At 38.3% G+C, this 25409-nt stretch overlaps 1 protein-coding gene across 15 annotated transcripts in view; it reads left to right on the top strand.

Moving 5' to 3' along the window:
• Positions 1-25409, top strand: part of LOC105227479 (potassium voltage-gated channel protein Shaker) — a 541010-nt gene that overhangs the window by 453520 nt on the left and 62081 nt on the right. For all 15 annotated transcript variants that reach the window (XM_019990734.3, XM_049454904.1, XM_049454909.1 and 12 more), the window contains 2 exons: positions 24524-24647; positions 24901-25069. In XM_019990734.3, the coding sequence (XP_019846293.2) occupies positions 24524-24647; positions 24901-25069 (293 nt within the window). The remainder of the gene's footprint in view (positions 1-24523; positions 24648-24900; positions 25070-25409) is intronic.

The following is a 25409-nucleotide window of genomic DNA, read 5'->3' as shown; positions in this document are numbered from 1 at the left end:
CAGATCTTTTATTTTGTTGACGTGTTGATCATCACTTGATGTTGATGGCCGTCTTGAACGTAGTTCGTCGTCAACGCATTTCCGAATAATTTGCACCGATATCTGATATCTGCGTGCTTTTCTTATATCAGTACGTATTTGTGCCTAAAATGGACGAAATCGGACATAAACTTGCTCCAGACACCATATAATTAACAAACCGTATGTCTGAAGGTATTTCTTTGATAGCCGCAAAAAAACAAAAGTATGAAACCCGAACTTAATCGTTCCTTTTTTTATTTTTGTTAGAAACTAAACGACGCCGTATCTTTTTCCTGCTCTTTTAGCATTTCTCTTCAATAAGGTTTGCCATTTTATTGTGGAAAGAATACGATCCAACAACGAGTCCAAATTATTAAAATTTACAACCGAAATTCGGAGTCAGTGGCCGCTGACTTATTTATTATTATTGAATAAGAGTGCTACAAAAGTTCTTTTTAAATAAAAAAAAACGGCATCTGGCATAGAATAAGTAACAAATATGTGAAGTTAACATTTTCTTAGGCATGTAAGAACTAACCACGAAACTATTCAGCGACTTTTAGTGTTGAAAAGTTTCTAAATCATAAAAATCCCTAAAAATTGTATGCTGCCGAATATATTTTGACGTCACTGTTGTTGGCGCGTAATTACCTTGACTCGCTGGCTGACAGCTTGACTGCATGAATGGCTAAAATGGCTAGAAGGACTGAATGACTGGCTGTAATTGACATAAACATGCAGTAACAGAAGTCCACAAACACCCACACACACACACATATAAATGCAAATAGCTATATTCAACATCCGAGCACTCACATGCATTCACATACACATATGAGCTGAAGCATCCGCATACAAAAATACCGTTATGTACTTCGATATTCATGAGGCCAATGAAGTGGTGTGAAGGCGGTGCGGCAGAAACTACTAAAACAAAAACATAACGAAAACGGAAAATCAATCTTCTTTCATCTTCTTCTTCCACTTCTAATTCTCGCTCATGTGCTTGTTGTGCTTCTTCAACTTGGAGTGGCATATAACGTGCAAATGGCAACACGTTTAGCAAGCAGACACATACACACTCACATATACAACGACAGGCAAGCAGGCAGTCAGCCATTTAGACAGTCGACTGAACGGTATAGTGCGAGTGGTGAATATTCATGGCGAAGATGATGAATGCATTCCACACATACACACATACAAATCAGTTTTCACTCTCAAGCACACACACATACACGCATATGCGTGGCAATCTGCAACACACATCCGCATATCCGCCGCCTTGTAGCTGTCAACAAAATTCAATAGTTGGCAACGAGTACCACAAAAACATCCAGCCAATCTGGCTATGACGGCACACATACACACTTTCGCATGTTTTCATGTGTGTGTGCGTGCATATGCAAGTCTTTCATTGCTCAAGGAGAAAGTGAGCGCCTGAAATAGCTTGGAATGCAACACAACACCAAATGGCAGCGGCAGCGACGTGGCAGCAGTCAAAGTTGCAACTGTGCCACCAGCTGTTGAAACAACTGTGGCTGTGGCAACAATTAAAGTCAGCCAGCCAGTCTATTAAGTAATAGCGCGCTCTTATCCTTAGCTTACTGCCGACAATAACTTTTGAAAGCATTCACAGCGAATTTTTGTACTTGCCACTTGCAGTTGCAAGCAGCTCGCACATATTTCTAAGTCGATTGCGGCTGTTACAAACTCTTTGCAAATAGCACACATATGAACTGACTCGTGTGCGTTATTTGTATGTGTGTGACTATGGATTTGTTGCTGCATGTTGCTGTTGTTGTTTTTGTTACGTTTAACAGAACGTGGGAGTTTGTTTGCTCTGTGGGCGCACCGAATGAGGCCAATGAAGCGCCAACTATGCGTGTCTTTTTTGCCTTTTCACTCAAAATCACTGTTTTGTTATTGTTGTTGCCGCCATTGTTTTAACTACTACACGTCAAATGCAGTGCACCTCGACGTGTGTAAAGAAAATTTCAAATCATTTCCATGGCGAAAGCAAGAAACTGAAGAGTATGCGTTTAACCCAGTGAGCATAAAAGTTGGGTTCGGGACTTTTTCGGAAACGGTTGCGAAAACTTTTATATAAATATTTGATTTTATATGAAAAGGGTGACGAATTTACGTCTGCTTGACCTTTCTGGTTTTTATGTTTTTAGGGGCGCTTAAAGATCAAAAACATTCAACTTCAAAATCCGTAAACCATTTTGAACAACCAAATTGACATGTTCAAGTGGCGAACTCAAGTTTCTAATTACCTTTTCCGTTTCTCTAGAGGAATCAGAAAAATGGTATACCTCTAAGTAATTGGAGTAATAGCAGCATTTACTTAAGCGTTTACCTGCTATTCATTTGGATTCATAATACATACAACTTATATCCAAATCAATTAGAGCGTCGATATTTTTGGGGAATTTTTCGAAGACGTTTTACTAATTTTTACTAAGATTAGATCTAATTGATTATATGACATAATTTATTGATCATAATTTGTTTCCTCAAACTAATTTCCGGTTTTTAGGAACTTACGCTATTTTTTTATTTAATGCTGGGTACTTCACTTCAGAAAAATTAAAAACAATTATTACTTAGACTGACCAGGTACCACCATACACTAGGTGGAAAAAAATAACTGATTTAATAATTAGTCCTTGTAGTCCATATTGTAAATGTCATATCTAGCAAGAAACTGCTACCAAAGAGCAGTCACTCCGACAACAGAATGCACTCAAAACTGTTCTCACTAAAAATAGCTTCAAAACTACTTCTTCATAAGAGTTTGAGTATCTGGTCACAGAGGAATCGCTGGAAACGACAAAGCCGATCAGCTACCAGGGGTGGCACTCTTACTCCACTCACAACGGAATGGGTCTGAGATGGATTTCCATTGGTGTCTTGCATTTTAGCGCTGGACCAATGGACCTCACGTGCGCTTATAAGGCATTGATCGACGACCAGTTTCTATGTGACTCTGAGCTCCTTCTGGCCTAAAGTAGAATACAAGAGATCTACTGAACTACTTACACTGAGCAAAATTTAATTTCAATCTTAGGAGTTCTCACTGAACACTGTCCAATAGGCAATCGTGCCATAAGTTTTAAAATCTGGTCAGACGCTAGTTGTCAAAGTTGTATGGAGTAAGATGTATGTATGATGGATATATTTCCACATACGGACTCTTTGAGCTGAAATATCTCTGTACATTTAGGCGAAACTGATATTAGCCGTTTCAAGAAATTTGCTGTAAGCTCAAAACACCTTGTCCATCCTTTTGGATCTTATGATCCAGTTTTTTGGAGGTTTGGATACCTCAGCGGACAGGCGTTCTAAGCTGTCCAAGTAAAAACCCTCTTTGGATCGACATCTTCACCTAAATTAACCTTCGAAATTTTACTTTTTCATACCTATATCCAATCAAAATATTATAAATATAATGTATATAACTGATAAATTTTTTTGACTTCTTAAACTGCCGAACTAAAATTGATTGTACAGAAAAAATACTTGAAACCACCAAGTGCTTACTATATTCAACTGCTGAGCAGTTTATAACGACTTCAAAGCTTAGATTGGCCTTCCATGTTTTCTTTTTTCTTAAAATAAAAATTTCCTTAAGTGCAAAAATATAAAAAAAACCCCCGCACTGAAGCTATAATACTTTTCACAGGGGCATTTCTTATAGCATGAAAGAGTACAAAAATGGCGTTTTATCGATTTTTATTGGCCAGTTTTCGTGGCAGCTGTATGCTATATCGTTTCGATAGGAACATTATGGTATATTCGGAGCTTGTAGCCTTGGCTTCAATAAGTACACATATCAAATGTGGTAAAGATAGCAATCTTCAAATCAAAAAGTTCTTCTTACAATGACTTGATTTTGATCGGTTAATTGTTATTATAGCTCTCATAACAATTAACCGATCAAAATCAGTGCTGCAGTAGTCCGATATCGGTGATTTCGAAAAATCAATAGCTTTTTGCCATTTTTTCTGAATAAACTTCATGTAGCTTTTTCAGCGTATAAAAAATATAATAGTGTAGAAAAAAAGTAAGTCTATGTACCAAGAAGTATGTAGACCACTACCAACAAATGAACGGGAATATTCGGTACAAAATAGTAGTTTGATATGTATGAGTCCCGTTCTCTCACAAAAAAAGCTAAAGCCTTATAATTTTTTAACTTTTAATTATAGTAAGTACAAATAGGGTACAATTATGCGAGTTGTGTGTTCGATTCACTATTTATTTTTTGCAAAGGGAACAGAGCCAAATTTGAAGACTATGATAACTACAGTAAAATGCATATTTTTATTGTGGTATAGCCAGTGTCAAGACGAGTTTATATAAAATTTTTAACATCCTTAAGTGATTACATGGGTTTACTCGGATAAAAAAATCGTTTTTTTAACAATTTTTTCTCATATAAAATATTAAATATTTTATTAAAATTTTGTATTGTATGTTTGTAACACTATTACAAAAGAAATTCTGAAATTTTTGAAAATTAAATATCTTAAATTCCGCCATTGCGACGCCATTTCCAATGTCACCTTGGCAGAATAACTCCTTTCAAGATCACCTAAAGAGAAAATTTACATGTTTTAGTTGAAACCCTAACTTAGAACTTGGACGAAAGAAAAAAATTGAAAATTGAATTTTGGTAGATATTTTTATAAAAAAATGAAAATTTTCCGACACTTTGTTTTCAAACAATTGTAGTCGAAAAAAATCCATCATTCAAATCTTTAAGTATTGTATCTCGTAGATCTGTGTAAAATGTTATAAATATCGGTGGAGTAGTTCTCGAGAAGTCTTGCCAACCAACTTCAAAAACACTGTTTCGAGAAAAAGGCGTTTAAATACGTCGCGCTAAGCCTAGCTAGCCACGAGCGCACAAGTTTTCAGGGCTGTATCTCCGAAACTATTACTCGAATCAACGGATCTAGAGGTGTTGTAGATTTTAATAAGACAACAAAAATATTTGTTTTTTTTTTAACCCATAAAACATGTAACCCCTTAAACCATTTAGAACGCTGGGTAATACTATATAGTATCAACAATACTTTCGGCGAAGATTGAATTTCCGATTTCGGAAATCTATCTATATATTACACTAATCTGAAAGAATACTCTATAGATGATGAAAATTTGCATTACAGCTGACACTTCTCATTAAAATCACGCAATAAAATTTACAATTTATAAATTCGAATAGTTTTTCACGCTAAATTAACATAAAAATCAGCAGCAATATCAAGTGAGTTTCTCGATTACGCTACAAGCACGACAACTGCACGGCGCCACCTCCTTCCCGCTTCACTACCACACCGCAGTGCCGCTGTGCAACTTTCGATTTAAATGTTTACTCGTGGGATTTCGCATTTCGAATTTGCTATTCTGCTTCCTTCGAGCCAGCACTGCTCCCCTGCTGCTTGCCTGTCCTCTATATTTACAATCGCTTCCTTCAGCTTTCTTTCTGCGTTGTTACCTTGCCACCGTCAGTGCATACACCCACATATACACACATACAATCAGACATACTTAAGTCCAAACGGGTATATGCAGCCGCACGTGGCGTCAAGTGTTTTTCGCACTTGTACATTTTTATTTTGTACTTTATGAAGTAATTATTTTTAGACAGCGAATATTCATGTACACAAACACACACATACATATATACATATGTGCAAGTATATGCGTGCTATTTATAGCGTAAACGTTTATTATATCTGAGTTGCATATATGCTCATAACTCATATGCATATATGTGCATACGTATGTAGAAGTGTGTGCTTGTATATACACATCAACATACATACATATGTTACTGGCGAAGCTCAACTTGCTGTCATCAGGGTCAACGAAAGGTTCTCGTGGGGCCAAAATGTGTTTGTGTGCTGTTTGGTAAATACAGTACTTGTCCAATAAATTACGAACGAGAGCAAAAAAACAAATATATATATATATATATATGGCGACAAAATATTGAATATGATTCAATACAAAAATATAATAATTTAAGTTTAATGTATATAGCATATAAAAAATAATTTTTTTCTAAAATTAGTCAAATATTTATGTTTTTATTAATGATTAAAGTTAGAACTATTTTTTACTTCGTTCGTAATTTATTGGACAAGTACTGTATATACGTTTACATTGCCAAACACGTACAGACAGACTACATATGTATATTATTCGTACTTGTATGCACCTTTGTATGGCAACCGTGTACGGAGTGTTGTTAAGTGGAGAAATTGCTTTCGCTTGTAATAGAAATTGACCCGTGTCTATAATTAGACATAAAAGAGAAAATAGATGTAAGGGAGATTTCGTCAAAACAAAAAGTAGACACAAATAGAAAATATTAAAACTTTTTGTGTGTGTGTACTGTTTTTTTATTATTTTTTTTTTTTTTTGTCTTGGCGTTTTTTAAATATTTTGCAATTTCCTTATATTTTATAGGGTAATAATGATTACTTATTGCTATGATGGCATTATAACTGCCGTTGAAACATGGGTTTGTGAGTTTGGCATGCAAACACGTATACTATCATCGAAATGGAACCCGTTTACAGTCGATCGAAGTGAAAAACTTCATTAAAGATAACCAGATTGCCTGTATACAATGCAGGAAAGTAAGCATGAGAGGGACGCTGGAATACTGCCACTGCTGTCCGCCTTTATCTAGAACTCAGCTTAGATAGCTAGGCGTTTTGCAATTCAAAGAACTGAACAAAATATCAGAAGAAGTTACATAGATATCTTCGTTGACTTTCTGCATGGCATACATTTTAGCTCCTTTTAAAATAAACCTCCATCGGTCATTACAAGAGACCTATAGGTCTATGTGTGGTATGACATCTAGCCCATATAACCGAACCTAACCTATCCTGACTAACGTGTGTGAACTCCAGGATATATAATAGGTTGTCAAAAAAGTCTTGCGGTATTTTTATTGAATTTTCAATTGTTCATAAAATTGGTTACAATAATGCGATTCAAGTCAAATATGCGCCGTTTTGTTCGATGACGCGTTCCCAACGAGATGCCAACTTCATAATGCCCCTCTCATAGAAGCTCGCTTCCCTATTGGCAAAAAACTCGGAGAGCCAATTTTCACAGGACTCTCTTGTGGCCAAATTCAGACTACCAAGCGCGTTCGCCATGGACAAAAACAGGTGGTAATCACTTGGTGCGAGATCCGGACTATACGGTGGACGCAAAAGAACCATCCATCCGAGCTCCCAGAGCTTCCGGCGTGTCACTAAAGATATGTGTGGCCTGGCGTTATCCTGATGAAAGACAATTCGGCCTCTGTTGATCAAAGATGGCCTATTCTGCATGAGTGCTGCCTTCAAGCGGTCCAGTTTTTGGCAGTACAGGTCCGAATTGAGCGTTTGGCCATAGGGGAGCAGCTCATAGTGGATTATTCCCTGCCAATCCCACCAAACCCACAGAAGAACGTTCTTGGCCGTCAATCCAGGCTTGGCCACCGTCTGGGCCGCTTCACCGCTTTTCGACCATGACCGTTTGCGCCTTACGTTATCGTAAGTGACCCACTTTTCATCGCCAGTTACCATACGCGTCAAAAACGGGTCGACTTTGTTGCGATTCAGAAGCGATTCGCATGCATCGATACGGTCAAAGATGTTTTTTTGCGTCAATTCGTGTGGCACCCATACATCGAGCTTCTTAGTGACTCCAAGCTTCTTCAAATGGTTTATAACGGTTTGATGACTCATGCCCAGCTCTTTACCGATGCTACGACTGCTATAATGCCGGTCTCTTTCGACCAATTCAGCGATTTTATCGCAATTTTCGACGACAGGCCTTCCGGAGCGTGGCGCATCTTCGACCACCTCTACACCAGAACGAAAACGTTGAAACCATCGTTGTGCGGTGGAAATGGAAACTGTATCGGGTCCATAAACTGCACAAATTTTATTGGCGGCTTGAGATGCATTTTTGCCTTTATCGTAGTAGTACTGTAAAATATGCCGTATTTTCTCTTTATTTTGCTCCATGTTTGCGACGCTATAACTCACGAACGACTTAAAAGAAACGACAATCAATCAAACACGTGTTAGCGCGTGAAATGAGCTGTCCAAAAAGGTATAGCATGACCCGATGCGACGAATAAAACTAGAACCACGCGCTTTCAGCGCCAACTAGCGAAAATACCGCAAGACTTTTTTGACAACCTAATATTTATTTCTAGTGTGGCCCTACTGGGGTTAGTCGGAGAGACCCTATCAAGCATATATATAAATGATCAGTATGTTGAGCTGAGTCGATTTAGCCATGCCCGTTTGTCTGTATATATACGAACTAGTCCCTCAGTTTTTAATATATCATTTTGAAATTTTGCAAGCATCGTTTTCTCTTCAAGAAGCTGCTCATTTGTCGGAACCATACAAACCGAACGATCGGGATCAAGGGCTTGTATGGAAACTTTCGCATTTGACGTGGTATAAATGCACCTATGAAGGTTATATTAGCTTCGGTGCAGCCGAAGTTAACATTTTGTCTTATTAGCTATTATCTTTGGGAATTGTTATACGTTAAGAAACTTCAATTACATTAGTATTTATATGCATAGTATACGTATGCTTTCACACCACTCATTTGACGGAATCGCCAATAATCGCTGTCATACAAATTGACCAATAAAATTGAAGTCATTGTATGGAAAACTTTTTTAATTAACAATATATCTTCACGAAATTTGTCACGGATTGTTGTATAAGACAACCCTACAATATTCAAATAAATTGTTGAGATCGGTTCACTATAGCTGCCATACAAATTCTATGATGAAAATTAGCATAAAGATCTTTTTTCGCCCGTTTAAGCTATAAAAAAATACATTTGTAAAGGATTAATTTCGAAGTTAGCTTTTTTCTGGTCTTTTTTGTGAAGCGGAAAATATCAAGAATAAAATAAATGATAAAAAATGTCACAACTTATAGTATTTTCCTGACTTGAACTAAGAATTCCATTCTCTACTTTTCTATCTAATTTTCACAAAATCTATGAAAACTATTTGCAACCCGATTTGATTATCTGCGTACAATTATCTTAACGACCTGAAAAAGTTTAAAATTTTCTAACAACTACTCTATAGTAGTAAAGTACAATACTTCTGCTTGTATGTGCGTGACTCAAAAGCACACATACATGCACACACATCCACTTATATACATAGATATATTCCACTGACGTCATGCCGAAACAACAGCAACAAAAACTAAAGCCGGCGAAAAAATGCAACCCATTTTGTCCCAAATAACTGTTATATACATACATACAGTTACTATAAAATATGTGTATGTATGTGTTATAAATATACATATATGTGTGAGTATATAAAGTTGTGAGTATATAATGCTACATTCTATATATGCGTGTATATGTTGATTGAAGTACCCGCACAGAAAATCCTGGCGAAAACGGGAACATAAAGTAGCTTAGATATTATGCGCACTCAGTTTTGATTACGTCACAAAACTAGTTACTAGAGTACCAATACATATATAAAATATAGAGTAGAGCATAATGTCTAATATTTGACCCCCATTTTATGTATGTTTTTTTGTTTTTTTTTTAAGCAAACTGGTACCAAAGGCGCACAAACGTGATATTTATACAGTGAAATTTATATATGTATATTTGTTTGTATGTATGCGGCATGTATACAATGTGTATATACCAAAGTTAGTTGAATATAGGTCAAACACTTACACAACAAGCGACTGTTCACCAACATGCTGGCCGTTGCAGCACCTTTCCGCCAGCTCAGACGGCACTTTGGCCGACATGCAACGCGTCGAGGTTATGGCCCAACAAGCGGCTTTACAAGCGACTGTGACGTCACAGCGCATTTATATACATAATTCAAGTATCCACATACACACACACACACCTACATATAAAAATATATATATATGTATATAGCCGCAACATGAATATTGTATGTGGATAGGTTGCATGCTGCAAGTGGCATGTGGTGGTAGCGGTGTTGTTGGCGCTGGTGGTGAAATACCGCCATCGCCTTTGCTGCTGCTGACCCAATTTGAATGCAACCGTTTACCGCAACGAAAATACGATTGCAAAAGCTTTGGTTATACTATTGTTATTGTTGTTGTCGCCCTTGTATACTTCGTCAGACGTACGCATATACACGCAAAAGCTCTTGTGTGATGAACGAGGAGCGGCAAATGCTGGCGTTTGTATGTTGAAAATTATGCTCTGGCTACAACAACAACAAGGCTGTAATGAAAACTTCGGCAACCGGCGTTAGCAACACGATTATAATAGTTTATATGAGTGTCTGTGTGTTGGTTGCAACATTAGCGATGCGCACAACAACAAGCAGCAGCATGACGAGGCATTTTTCTGCTGTTGTTTTGCACTTCGTCGGCAACAGCGGTGGCGGCATTTAGCCACCTTGGCTTTCATTTACAGCGCTGCACGCGCTCTCCACGTCACTCGACGCTCGTCCGTTCACCTTGGCGCTGCTGCATCAATGAAATCCACAGCTCCAACTGTGGATACACGCTTATCTGCGGCAATAGATGTATACCACATATATATATGTGTGTGTGTGCGTGTACTTGTATTATTAGCATGTCCTCTTATTGCAATGATATGTCATTATTGTGCTTGTCCGCAAACTGTTTTGTTGTCGGCTTTCGGGCACAGCTCCCAAGCGATTGATGGTCCGGAGTGCAAGAAAATGCACAGCCATGGACTTTCTATGACGCAGTGTAAAAGCAAATGGATAAATATACTTACAATATATTCTTATAAGTTTTGGTGGTGGTATATAGCTTATTTACTTATACATATATATAAAGGGTGATTTTTTAAGAGCTTGATAACTTTTTTTAAAAAAAAAAACGCATAAAATTTGCAAAATCTCATCGGTTCTTTATTTGAAACGTTAGATTGGTTCATGACATTTACTTTTTGAAGATAATTTCATTTAAATGTTGACCGCGGCTGCGTCTTAGGTGGTCCATTCGGAAAGTCCAATTTTGGGCAACTTTTTCGAGCATTTCGGCCGGAATAGCCCGAATTTCTTCGGAAATGTTGTCTTCCAAAGCTGGAATAGTTGCTGGCTTATTTCTGTAGACTTTAGACTTGACGTAGCCCCACAAAAAATAGTCTAAAGGCGTTAAATCGCATGATCTTGGTGGCCAACTTACGGGTCCATTTCTTGAGATGAATTGTTGTCCGAAGTTTTCCCTCAAAATGGCCATAGAATCGCGAGCTGTGTGGCATGTAGCGCCATCTTGTTGAAACCACATTTCAACCAAGTTCAGTTCTTCCATTTTTGGCAACAAAAAGTTTGTTAGCATCGAACGATAGCGATCGCCATTCACCGTAACGTTGCGTCCAACAGCATCTTTGAAAAAATACGGTCCAATGATTCCACCAGCGTACAAACCACACCAAACAGTGCATTTTTCGGGATGCATGGGCAGTTCTTGAACGGCTTCTGGTTGCTCTTCACCCCAAATGCGGCAATTTTGCTTATTTACGTAGCCATTCAACCAGAAATGAGCCTCATCGCTGAACAAAACACGCGCGCGAAACACATTTCGAACCGAACACTGATTTTGGTAATAAAATTCAATGATTTGCAAGCGTTGCTCGTTAGTAAGTCTATTCATGATGAAATGTCAAAGCATACTGAGCATCTTTCTCTTTGACACCATGTCTGAAATCCCACGTGATCTGTCAAATACTAATGCATGGAAATCATAACCTCAAAAAAATCACCCGTTACATAGCATTAATCATCATACAGAAATCATACAGAAATTTCTCACAAAACAGTAGATATATCTACTTAAAAATTGTAAATTTACTTTTAATAGAGTAATTACGATTCAATACAACTTTGCCAATATTTAAATTCCTATTACTGATTCCTTCCTTGATTCATTTTCGAAATTTATTTTTTTGCTCTACATCATTCAGCAGATTTTCCTTACCGGATCTTTTAATTTCGGAAATAAAAAACGGAAAACGACCAAAGGAAGTCAAAAATAGGAAAAAACGTTATTTATCGCAAAAAAAAAGTTTTCCGTACAAAGTTATGTTTTCGATCGTTCAGTTTGTATGTTGGCTATGTGCCATATTTGGCTGATATCAACGGTTCAGACAAATGCGCAACTTCTTGGGGAGAAAAAGACGTTTGCAAGATTTCAGACCGATTTACCAATATCTAAGAGACTAGGTTGCATATATACAGACCGACATGTTAAGTTATTCTAGTTTTGATTATTGAATTTGAGTCTGCAAATGATTTTTCTCCATGGTTTATATCAAATATTTAACTAAACGAGATAACTCATAGAAAACTCACAATAAATCTTAATACCGAAAGTATTGCGGTACCTCTTTTAATTATAAAATACATGTGACATGTGAATTCCCATTCAGAGTAACGTGTCGGTCTTGATTATCACGAAAGAAGTACGGCCCAATGACGCCACCGGCCCATAAACCGCACCAAATTGTAATGTTTTCGGGATGCAATGGTGACTCATGGAGTACGTGTAGATTGATGACTGACTAATAACGCATTTTTTGCTTCTTGACGAAGCCATTCAGCTAGAAATGAGCCTCATCGCTGAAGATAATTTTTCGATGAAAATCCGAATCATTTTCAAGTTGTTGCTCACCTCAATTCACGAACATACGACGATTCTGGTGGTCAAGCGGTTTCATCTTGTAAGGATGTAGGCAAAAATCTTTTCGCAAAATTCGCCACAGCGTCGTCACAGACTGATTTGGGGTCTTCCTCAATTTGATACACTAGCGCTTTGTAGCGTTCTTATTGAAAAGCCCGTTACCTGGCAGCGGAAGCCGAAAATTTTATGGTACATATGTGTTGACGCCGCCCCCGCCCAATTTCTTTTGCCACGTCTGTATCGGCAGAGCACTCTTTCTTTTCTTCTTTTTCGAAGTTTTCATTCGCGCGCAACTAAACAATTACTAAAAAGTTGCGCGCTCTCTCCTTTTGCGACCGCTTGGCGATACAGACGTAGTTTGTGGAATATATTGCGCCAACCGTTTTCCCCACGGCCAACCACATCTTTGGAACGAGCAAGCACCGTGCTCCACCACCCGAATTATCATTGGTCCTTCGAGCCGGATAACAGGTAACAAGTGAATTTTATTTAAAGTGAAAGTGCATAATTTGCCCGCTTTAGCAACTCGCAAGTTACAGCCAAACATATTTTGGATTTGTGCTCTGCAAGCTATAAGGCAATAGATTGGTTAATTTGTGCATCACTTATGTACAAAAACCATTGTGCTGTGTGAAGTGGAGACCAAAACTTATTTTTGGCACTCTGCCCACAAAATCAACGCACAAGATTGCAGGTAGTATTGTACTTCATTTAAGTACAACAACAAATACGCCTGGCATATGCCACTTTACGAAAAACAAAAAAACACACACACTGTTATCCAAAAAAAATTATAAATTTCTTGGACGCACAAAATCGTCTGGAGCGTCAAAAATCTCTCTCGGTTTTTTGGCTTTTCTTATGGTCAATTTGAGTCTAGTCGCTCAACTCTGCCTTTCCATATATTGCTCTAATAGCAATAAAGGCAAGCAGCAATAACGCAGCTGCAGTTTCGCGAGTGCAAACAAAAAAAAAATATATACAAAATACAAAGTGCAGTGAGTGACACCAAAAATTGGTGAAAAGTGAAGTGAGCGACGGCTAGATCAACCAAACAGCGAAGAGCGAGAGCAGCAAAGGGAGAGCAGCAAAGGCCAAGCAACAAAGTGCGAGCAGCAAAGGCAAAGCAGCACAGACAAGCAGCACAGGCCAAGCAGCCAAACAGCGAAGTGAGAGCAGCAAAGGAAGCAGCAAAGGCAGAGCAGCCAAACAGCAAAGGGAGAGCAGCAAAGGCCAAGCAACAAAGTGCGAGCAGCAAAGGCAAAGCAGCACAGACAAGCAGCACAGGCCAAGCAGCCAAACAGCGAAGTGAGAGCAGCAAAGGAAGCAGCAAAGGCAGAGCAGCACAGGCCAAGCTGAAAAGTGAGAGCGGCATAGGCAAGCCGCATAGGCAAAGCAGCAAAGGCAAGGCAGCACAGCAGCCATCCCAACAAACAAAAGAGTGTAGTGGTGAAATCGAAATAGTTCGAAAATAACCCAGTGCACAAAGTGAAAGTGAATAGTGGACTTAAATCAAATAAGTGCCTTTGAATTTCTATTTGTATTTGTATTTGCATTCAAATAAAGCAACTAAACACAAATCAATTTTGTTTGTGTACATACCCAGCAAGCACTTTCAAATTAAATTTGGGATTGAACTAGATTTGCAAGTGCAAGTACAAGTGCATTGGGCCGATTACCCAACAAGCACATACTAATTACATTCGGAAAAATACTTTCAGAAATAGTTTACCAAATTTATTAATTTTTTTTGTGCCTTCGAAAATTCACGTTTTATAAAGAAACAACGCACTGCCTACCATCTACTAATTCGTAGTCTGTCCGTGATTGGGTCTATAACTTTTGAACTTTTGCAACATATTTGCAAATATTTTTTTTAAATTTTAATTTCAAGTTTTAGATCCAATTTTGTGCAACATTTTTGCAGTTCCGGTTTAAATTTTTGAAAACAATGGAATCAATTAGGGCCTTTACCACAGCTGCAGACGCTCTACTGGAGTTTGAGGAGTCTTTTACTCCAACAGCAAACAATCAAAGTGCCTACTCTCTCGAAGTTCAACAAGCTGAACTGAAATCTCTGTGGGCAGAGGTAAAGTCAGAATACAAGTTGTGTTTGACAAAAGTGGATCCTTCCGACACAAGCTCAATTGACGACCTCAAACTTAAATATACAAGCTGTTACCACGCTTATGTGTGTTGCGCGGCCTTGATGGGCGAACACATCCATAACCTCACGGGGTTCAACCAAAGTCCCACTTCAAATTCTACAGTTATTCAACCTGAACGGTTACAACAAACTGTAGAACCCGTAAGGTATACCATCAACCTACCGCCATGTGATACCGAAATATTTCATGGCGATGTTTTACAATGGCCCTCATTTAGGGATTTATTTGCCGCCATTTATGGGAATAACCCAAGGCTATCTCCAGTAGAAAAGTTATTCCATTTGAATCAAAAAACGCGAGGTGAGGCAAAAGATATTGTTTCGAAAGCGCCACTGACGAATGACGGATTCGCATTGGCTTGGAATAATTTGTTGTGTAGATATGAAAACAAGCGAGTGCTTGTCAACACACAATTAAATTTATTATTCAAGCTTCCGCATATTTCAACAGAATCTGAGACCGAACTCAGAAATTTACAGCGGGAGATAAATAGCTGCATTTCAGCTTTACAAATACATGGCATCAATATAGATAGCTGGGATGCCATATTTACGTATTTGTGTTCTATCCGACTGCCAGACTATACACTATCGCTTTGGGAACAATCTCTGGATTCGGATTCAGAGATCCCAAAATGGGTTGAGTTAGACAAGTTTCTAACCAAACGGGTTAAAACGCTTGAGAGAGTATCAAACCTCAAAGGTGAGTTGAGTACTCAACCTAATATTAAGTCGGCTGATGGTGAAGGTCGGATACCAACCTTGCAGTCAAGGATTGGATCCAAACCCATCAATTCCTATCACGCCAAGACAAACAACATTAAATGTAAACTATGCCCATCTCAATCACACATTTTGAAAACTTGTCAAAGATTCATTGAGATGCAGCCTAACGCACGGTTAAATGCTGTCAGAAAACTCCACGTCTGCCTTAACTGTTTATCAGACTCACATGAAGTCAAAAATTGTAAAAGTCTGTTTAATTGTAATAAATGTAAACAGAGACATCACTCTATGATTCACCGGGATCAGAGTGAGGATATAGCTCACATATCTGACAGCACAGACACTACTGAGATTTCTACTAAATCTCATGTGGCCTCCATTAAGGCCAATATTTCAAATGTGCCCTAACAGGACGAAGCATGCTCTTAGGTACAGCCATGGTGACCATATGTCACAACGAAAGCACTTTTCACTGTCAGAGCCCTGATTGATTCGGGATCTGAAGCAACCTTTGTAAGCAATAGTCTACAAAAACGCTTACATCTGGCAAACCAGTAAGGTCAGCGCGCGAGTTTTCAGGATTGAATAATACCGTGCCAGGACGAGTTCAATCGGTTATGCTCGATCACAATTGGCTCGCCCCGTAACAAAAGTTTTACGACTAGAAGCGGAAGCGTTGGTACTGCCAAAAATTGACTGGACTGCTTCCATCCCGATCAATAAACCCTTCAATTGTCAAAAGGTTACCTATATCCCCTTGGCGGATAATAATTTCTATACGAGTCAAAAGGTTGACTTGTTGATCGGAGCAGATCTTTACCCGAAAATCATTCTAAACGGGGTAAAATCGAAAATCTTCGGATCCCTAGTTGCACAGCATACAGTGTTCGGTTGGATTTTAACCGGTTCCGTTCCCTCCGAAGAAACGAAGGTAAATGGCAAAGGCGACGGACAAAATTCATCAATAACTAAAACAACAAACACAAAATCATTTTTTGTTAGAGTAAATAATACTAATTTTATATTTACACAACAGAAACAACATCAGCAGAAGCACCAGCTACAACGGGATCAAAGTAACGATGATGGCGAAACAAATGATTGCGCCCGGCTCATCGAATCACACCGATACGCATGGTAGCGTCGTGTGCCGACACTGCCTTCGGCAGCGCTATCTCTGTCAGCAGCATCCGTAGGCAGCACACCGCCGAGCAGCGCTGAAGCGACAAATATCAACATTTTCGCTTATTACACGGGCGCCGCTGAAACGGTGGCAGCAACGGCTGTCACAGCTGCAACGCACCGACATGCTGACGCAGCAACGCCACCACTACCACCCCCATCACAATCGTTGCCGCCATCATCAGCTGTGGCGGCCTCATCAGCAACAGCGCACTATCCACCATCACACCAGCAGATGCAGCTACAGCTACAACAACAATACGAGCAGCGTTATCACCAGCAACAGCAGGCACCGCCGTCGCAATCGCAGCAAGAAATCCAATCAGCAACGTATGCAACGTCACAACAGCCGTCTACAGAATACCAACATGCGGCGGCCACAACAATAACAGTAAATCAACAGGCAGCGCGCAGCAGCAGACAAGCAACGCAGTCGACAGCCACACACCACACAACGAACACATCACAAGCAGCAACAACAACACAGCAGCAGAAACCTGCAGCAATGGCGCACCCGTTGACACAAGCCACACAGCAACAACAACAACCGTGTCAACGGACGTCAGCAGTCACTCAAAGCACTGACCAACGACGTCTCTCCCACATACCACATGCCCAAGATCGAGCCAGACTCGAGTCGTCTCGCCGACTTCGGCATGCTGGTAACTTCCTTTCGGAATTGGCGGCATGGCAACGATCGACTGAGACTCGATTCGTCTCAGCGACATTGCCCGTACCGAACCAGACTCGATTCGTCTTCGTCGGCCACCCCATCCAAAGCGAAGGCGTGGACGAGACGCTCTCGACGTCAAGCAGATGCACGCCGTATCATCAAGGATAGGCAAGCAGCACTACGGACGTTTTACTCCCGGCTCATGTTGTCCGGGTTACAACAGCGGCAAGGGCCAACTCATCGCCCAAAATACGTCGCTGGGATATATCATATGCGGCGTCGTATAACATCGGCACAATAAAGTGCACTGGCTGTCAACGCCTCTCACATTCACCACCTACCCAGGATCGAGTTAGACTCGAGTCGTCTCGCCGACCTCGGAAGGTGGTGACTTCTATGCAAATTGGCGGCATGGCAATGACCGACTGAGATTCGATTCATCTCAGCGGCTTTTCCCGGACCGACTAGACTCGATTCGTCTCGTCGGCCACCCATCTGCAAAGAAGATGTGAAAGAGGAAGTGCAGGAGCCATTTAGTTAAGTTAGTTTTAAGTAATTTATTGTAAACTGCATTTGCAGTAATACTGCAAGGCGGGGAGAATGTTGACGCCGCCCCCGCCCAATTTCTTTTGCCACGTCTGTATCGGCAGAGCACTCTTTCTTTTCTTCTTTTTCGAAGTTTTCATTCGCGCGCAACTAAACAATTACTAAAAAGTTGCGCGCTCTCTCCTTTTGCGACCGCTTGGCGATACAGACGTAGTTTGTGGAATATATTGCGCCAACCGTTTCCCACGGCCAACCACATCTTTGGAACGAGCAAGCACCGTGCTCCACCACCCGAATTATTATGTATATATGTATGTATATAAGGGTGTTTTTTTTAGATGAACTATTAATTTTTTTCAGTCCCGTCACAAAATTTCCTTGGACCCTAAAAAAATCGTGACAATTTTAACTCTTAATATTAATATTAAGTCCAAGGCCTGTAAAAATTTTCCATAGAAAGTTTTTCTCTTTAAATTCCTACAGATCAGAGGTATTTTATGGCATCACTGACTTAAGACGCATATTTCTCAGAATTCTTCAATATATAAAAAAATGTGCATGACAAATTTAAAGGAAATTTTATTTGCTATAAAAAAGTTTTAGGTCAAAATCGCTATCATCAGCTTTTTAAGTCAGACACCTTTTCTCGCAGATTATACTGCAGTTCGACTATATTCAACAGTGCGTATACGTAACTTTCACTTTATGTGCAAACTTCATAGATTTTATCGTCTTTCTGCAAGTCATCTAGGTATACTAGGGTATACTTATTCAAAATTAACGCAAGATTTAAATTTGCCGCCATTTCAATTATCTTTCACTGCTAAAGAAGTTAAGCGACTAATTTTTTTATGCAATTTTCGAACTGCGGGCGCCAAGCTTTCATAATTTTTGAAACACTGTCGATTTGGTTTTTTTTGGAGTTGTCAATACCTTACTATATAAATGTCGGTAAATTTAAACATTGCTTTAATTTTTGGCGTTAATTTTGGCATATTTTTCCCCAGTCAGATGCAACAATTAGTTGTGTTTCGATGATAGGACACCACATTTAATCCATATATTTCGTAGTTTACCCTAAAGAGAAACAGCTCTCCTATCTTAGTTCGTCAAATACTTATAGAACTTGGTATCCAGTCTATATCTATTTTTTTAGGAAAATCGTAATCATCTCTTTGAGGAACAAAATCGATCTGAAAATTAACATATTTTATATCAGACTAAATACTCACCAAATCAGCATTCAAAAATTCGTATATAGGTGACTCATGCCATTAAAATAAACAACAAAAATAACCACACTTACAACCCTTTTGCCTGCGCATCAATAAAATTAAGGACTTCTTTTTATTAATCCTTGAACGAAACATTACAAAAGCAATGCGCTTGAAGCGGCTCGTACAAAAGCCTGCAAATGTGTTGGAACAATGAAAAGTGAAATTCGTATGCCCAGTCATATGGAAGCAGCAAGCATCATGTGCCCCAAATTCGATTTATTGCTATTTTAATCAAATTTATTGTTGATGATGCTTTGATGCCTTGAGCTCAACGCATATGCAGCGAGATGTATTGAATATGGAAATGAGAGTGTTTAATGTGTACATATGAATATGTGTATATACATTGGTTTTATTGAAAACTATGAATTTTTCTTTGAGCAGAAGGTATAAGTTATGTATTTTAGCAATGTAGGACGGTTATGATAATATTGGGTAGTCGAAAAAGTCTTTTCGTATTTAGTCTATAGATGTCGTTGTAGTCGTATGTATATATCCGGTGCCTCCAATCACATTGCCATATAGTTTTATAAAAGTAAGATTTTAAGCTTCATTTAACCAAAAAAATTAAATTCGGTGAACAACAAGGGAACAAAAATGGTTCGCTCGCTTCCCTTCTAGAAATTTCGATGTGAAAGATGAACCTTGCTCTGATCGCCCTATCGTTGAAAAAGTCGATGACATTATGGAAAAGATTAAACCAGACTGCCATTTGTTTAGGTCAATGGAGAACTCCCTTAATGGAGTAAAGTTGGTTTCAAGAGAAGCCTGTGGAAATTACTTGTCGCAGTTTTTTGCCGAGAAACCAGAAAAGTTTTACACTGATGGAATAATGTCTCTAGCGGAAAAATGGCAAAAACTGGTCGACCAAAATGGTACATATTTGGTTTATTAAAGTTCATTATATGGTAAATATAAAAAACAAAAAAATAAATTGAAATTTGATTAGAAATACGAAAGAACTTTTTCGACTAGCCAATATATTTTCTCGAGAGCTTAGAGATAATTAGGGACCAGCTGCCTCGAATTTGCTTCTTATATGTAGTATATACTCTTTCCATTAACAAAACGTTGAGTTTATATCATACATACAAAAGTTACGGACGTTATATGTACACAGTACACAACGCTATCCCGTTAAGTCGGTCATTCATTGTTCTTCACTCTGCGCTGCAGTTGGCTATCTAACGCCAGCGACACTGTTGGCTTCATCCATGGACAACACATTTCCGCTGCCGACACGTCTATGCACTTTTCGTCATGCTGACGTCATTTCCTTTGCATTCATGATTCGTATCGACTTTCTTTACCCATACATACCCACTTGCGCTGCACAGTCCCCTCCCCACAACGAGGGCGCTCACGGCATAAGTTTGTTTGTTTGATTTGATTTCATTGAAGTTTCCTTCAATCGTCGCTAAACGACGAAGACAAGACAGTGACAATAAAACGACAAGCGTTGATGAGTAGAAATAAAGGCGCTAACTGTTCATTCATTGAGCGCCTGCAGCGCCAGCAATGATGCCTCGGGTGCAATCGCTGCATTTATGTGCAATTTGATTTTGCAAAACTTTCTGTTTGTTAGCACACACACACACACAAATAATATTCAATTTTCAATTTATTTATTTTTGTTTTCTCTGCATTTGTGGCATTCACTCAAGGCTGCTGGCAAACAGCCGCAGAACCTTCTAACTTCAGTGCTGGGGTGTGAGGTGCAGCACATAGTCGTATACACGCAAAGGCGCTGGGCCTTGAAAGTGCAAGCCTCGCATAATTTTGTTCGACTTAACTATTTGAAGGAGCTGCTTATAAGTTGCTGGCGGCTTATGTGCACATAAACACACCTACATGCATTTGTTTAAGCATGTATTTGCCTTTATATGTTTGTAAATGTGTGTGTGCATACTCATACCAATAGGCACATTGCATCATTCGCCGACTACAGCCCTCTTCTCTCTCTCTTTGCTCCTCTTTGCTGGCAAGCGTTTTTAATAAGATGTTTTCCTCACACTCGCACGCTTGCATGTGCCTGCGTGTGTATTGGTGTGGCGCTGCAATGCTTCACTGCTGTTCACATTTTCTTCGTATTGCTCTTTCCTTTCTACTTCATCAACTCGTCATCTTAGCTGTCCTTCGAAGTAATTTGATGGCAAATATTGGATTAGTTTTCTCCGCCGCCTTGATCGCAACTGAACGATTTAAGAAGGTTATTTATTTATGGATGATTATCAACGTACACATGTATACTTATGTACATATATCAATATAAATTTGTATGTTTGTGTGCTTGTGTTTGATTTTGAGTTTTTTGTTAGCAACTCGCTCGTAAATATAACCGCATAACTTAATAAATTAGTTAGGAAGTTTACAAGGCTGATCAGATAATCATCAGATCATCAGAAAATACGCCATAGAAAAATAAATGGTTGGCCTTAATAAACGTTTATTTGATATTGTTGGATTTTGTTTTTATGAACATACATAGCAATTATTATGACGAAGTTTTATGATTCCTTAGGTGCAATTGCTGTCAGCTTTCTGAATTATCTTAATGAGAATTTTTTGTAGCCTTCGCCTGCCTACACTTGATACAAAGGACTTTTTAACGTCAACGTCCATTTATTCAAGAAAAGACATCTCTTACAGTCATCCAGGCAGGAGCTTCCTTAACTCTCTTCCAACAAAATAATAATCTTGTTTGATTTTCATCAGTAACATAATATGAAATAAATGTTTTTTTAGGGGATCGTTTCCATTTGTTTCTCCGAACATAAAATTTTCACACGATCTTTATATATTTGTCATGTAAAGATCGAAAAAGTAAGATTTTTGATAATATATTTTGCCGTTTCTTGGTATCTCAAGTAAGCTATTATATTAAAATCTTTTTAAACGAAATCAACTGAAAACAACAACTTTTAGAAGGCTTTGATCACTTGGATACTGTTTGATTAGGTTCGAATAAAAGTAATTCTAATATAGGACAGACTAAAATTAAGGTTATTTTAGTTTTTTTTCTGTTGTTAATTGATTATGAAAATTATTCTGTTCGTTTGAAAAAAAAAATTATCAAAATTATCCGAAGTCAGTGCTATATGAAGCACTCATGTGTTGATGGTGTGTTGCCTTTCGTATAGACGATATGAGCACGATATGGCACCAAAAACGATAAGAGCAGCTCCAGCTGACAGTGACAAGAGAATCTGATAAATATTTTCCATACTCGTAAAGTTGATCACGATAGCTGTTGAACGTTTTCAATTCTATTCGATATACTCTTGAATGTTAATTAATTAACAATTGTCTAATGTGAGGCCTTGGGTCCTCAAGCCCTGAATAGATCTTCGCTTTGTAAAAGAACAGGACAACAGTTGTTTTTGACAGGTTGACATTTAACCCTACAGTATTGCACCCCTTTAACCAACGACGCGAATAGTATTCTCCAATTTTCCTCGTGCCATTATGACAATGTCATCGGCGTACCTGTGGCGCTGAATCACATTGTTTGTGAGCAACTCAATGAGCTCATCTACTACTAGGCTCCATAACACTTTCCCCCGCAGTGGTTTCAATTTGCTTAGTACGCAGTACAGCCTCTATCTATCTGCATATGGTAGCCGCCATATTCCTTTCTCCAGTGCCTTCATTACGCTTGCGTGAGAGGCAAAAAAAACACCTTTGATGTACTAAGAGTAGGTGCGATTTTCAGTGCCTTCGAACTTATATAGTTGTCTACAATCTTCTCCATTCCTTTTGGCATGAAGGGGATAAGACTAATTGGCCTGAATGATTTGGGCAGCAAGTAGTCCTTCCTTCCTACCTTGAAAATAAAGATTACCTTCGCTATTCTCCACGGTTCTAGAATATACGCTATCGCAAGGCTATCCTCATCAGCACTTCAATATGTGGCAAGAGATCTTGCATACCATGTAGCAAAAGTGCAGGAAAGCTACCGTCCACCTCTGATGACTTAAAATTCGAGAAGGAGGGCACCCTTCATTGAATCTGCAGCGATTGAGTGTGGTGAGTGATCTGACCTATGTGCAACTCTTGGTGGAAGTTGGTCAACGCAAACCGTTTCTGGGAAGTGCGAAAGCAGGAGTGCCATTGCCATGTCCACTGCGCTGGTGGGTTGACAATCAGCTTAATTGTACAGAACACATAATTGTGAAATTTGGTAATCATATTTCTTTAAAAATTTATGTCGGACAATATCCAACAATTTTGGAAATTAATGTGTTTCTTTTTAATTTTCTCTTCTTCAAGTATTGGTATTATTTTTATTGCATTATATTAATATATCATGTGATCAAATTCGACCCGGACTAACAGGTCAAATACTTTGCTTGTGATAAAGTAAACTCCCCAAAACACTTCTTCAACCTTTTTAATCATTTCGTGGCCATTGAAAACAAAAAAAATACAAACAAACACGTTGTAAAATTTATTTCCCCGGTAAAAATCGCTAGACAAACTATTCGCGTCTTAAACTAGCAGCGGTAAAACTCTGGTTTGTGGGCGCAGTTTAAATGCTCCAGTATGTCTCTCATCCATAGTGCATCTTTATATTTATTGAGTTCTTGTATGCAGATTTAATTTTTTAAATACACTTTATAAAACGTTTAATCCCAGAACCATTTAAGCCAAAACTTGGCATTTAAACCAAATCCATAATTTTTTAGTCACAATAGGCGCGATAGCGATAGCATCATACAATGAAGCCAGAATTTGCCAAAAAAATAATAAATATATTTTAACACAAAAAAATGCTTTCAATTACACTTTCAACGCGAACATAAAAATTTCCGCTTAATTGTACATTTATTGAAGTGCTAAATGCAAGGAAATCGCTGCTTGGCAAGCGATAGTGGAAACTGTGCCAACAGCTATTCAGCAGAAAAGGTCACAGAGAAAATCCACGAGCTTGTTTAAAAGTAAGTGGTAATGCTGAACATGCAACAACAAATGCAATGTCATAATGAAATAAGTTTAAGATGAACAAAATTTAATCAAGCAGCAAGTGAAAGTTAATTCAATATTAATTGTCGTTCAATTTAATATTAATTTATTTTTTTCTATACTAAAATAATATTTTACAATTTAAATATTATACAATTAAAATTATTTTATAAATATTAGCAAACATTTTTTATAGAAATATTTTTTTACTAATCTCATTTAATTTCATTTATTTTACTTACAGGTCTTTACCCAAATTAAGCAGTCAAGACGAAGAAGGGGGGGCAGGTCATGGGTATGGTGGGGGGCCACAACACTTTGAACCCATTCCTCATGATCATGATTTTTGCGAGAGAGTCGTTATAAATGTAAGTACTCCGTGAGAGAATGAACAAAAAAGCATACTTATAGAAATTTATTGAATATGCTCAGTTAGCTAAAAATAAATAGTATATCAAATTAAAAAATACAACAAAAAAAATATTTTTACTTTACACATTTCTCACAAATCAACTAAATATTATTAGGTTTCTGTAATAACTTAACCCACTTCCATTTTCTTTTCACATATTTCGCTTTGCTTTCCCTTTTGTCTTTTGCTACTCACACTTTGTTTTGCAGGTAAGCGGGTTAAGGTTCGAAACACAATTACGAACGTTAAATCAATTTCCGGACACACTGCTGGGGGATCCAGCTCGGCGATTACGGTACTTTGACCCGCTTAGAAATGAATATTTTTTTGACCGTAGTCGGCCGAGCTTCGATGCAATTTTATACTATTATCAAAGTGGTAAGTGTTGTAAACCTATCCTATATTTGTTGTAATTCATTGTTGTTGTGTTTTTGTACTTTATGCAGTATATTACAAACTTATATGCATCTATTAGTAGATATATCATACGTTGAACTTACTACATAACATCGAGCTTTAATGTTTTTTAACGCTGTATGACTAGTAATCCGATTAAGGGTCGGGTAACCAAACTAGAACGCTGAGAGTCGTAATTTGATATATCATACTACGTCTATTTTCTGTAAAAAATGTAATTCCTACAGCTCATAATTCTATCGTGGGTAATATTCGTAATTTGCGTTTATAAAATTTCATAAATCTTTCGGTGAATATGTGT

This window comes from Bactrocera dorsalis, chromosome 4, assembly GCF_023373825.1.
Source record: "Bactrocera dorsalis isolate Fly_Bdor chromosome 4, ASM2337382v1, whole genome shotgun sequence".
NCBI classification, from domain to species: domain Eukaryota; kingdom Metazoa; phylum Arthropoda; class Insecta; order Diptera; family Tephritidae; genus Bactrocera; species Bactrocera dorsalis.
Note: the sequence above shows the minus strand (reverse complement) of the source record. Positions and strands in the feature narration are given on the sequence as shown.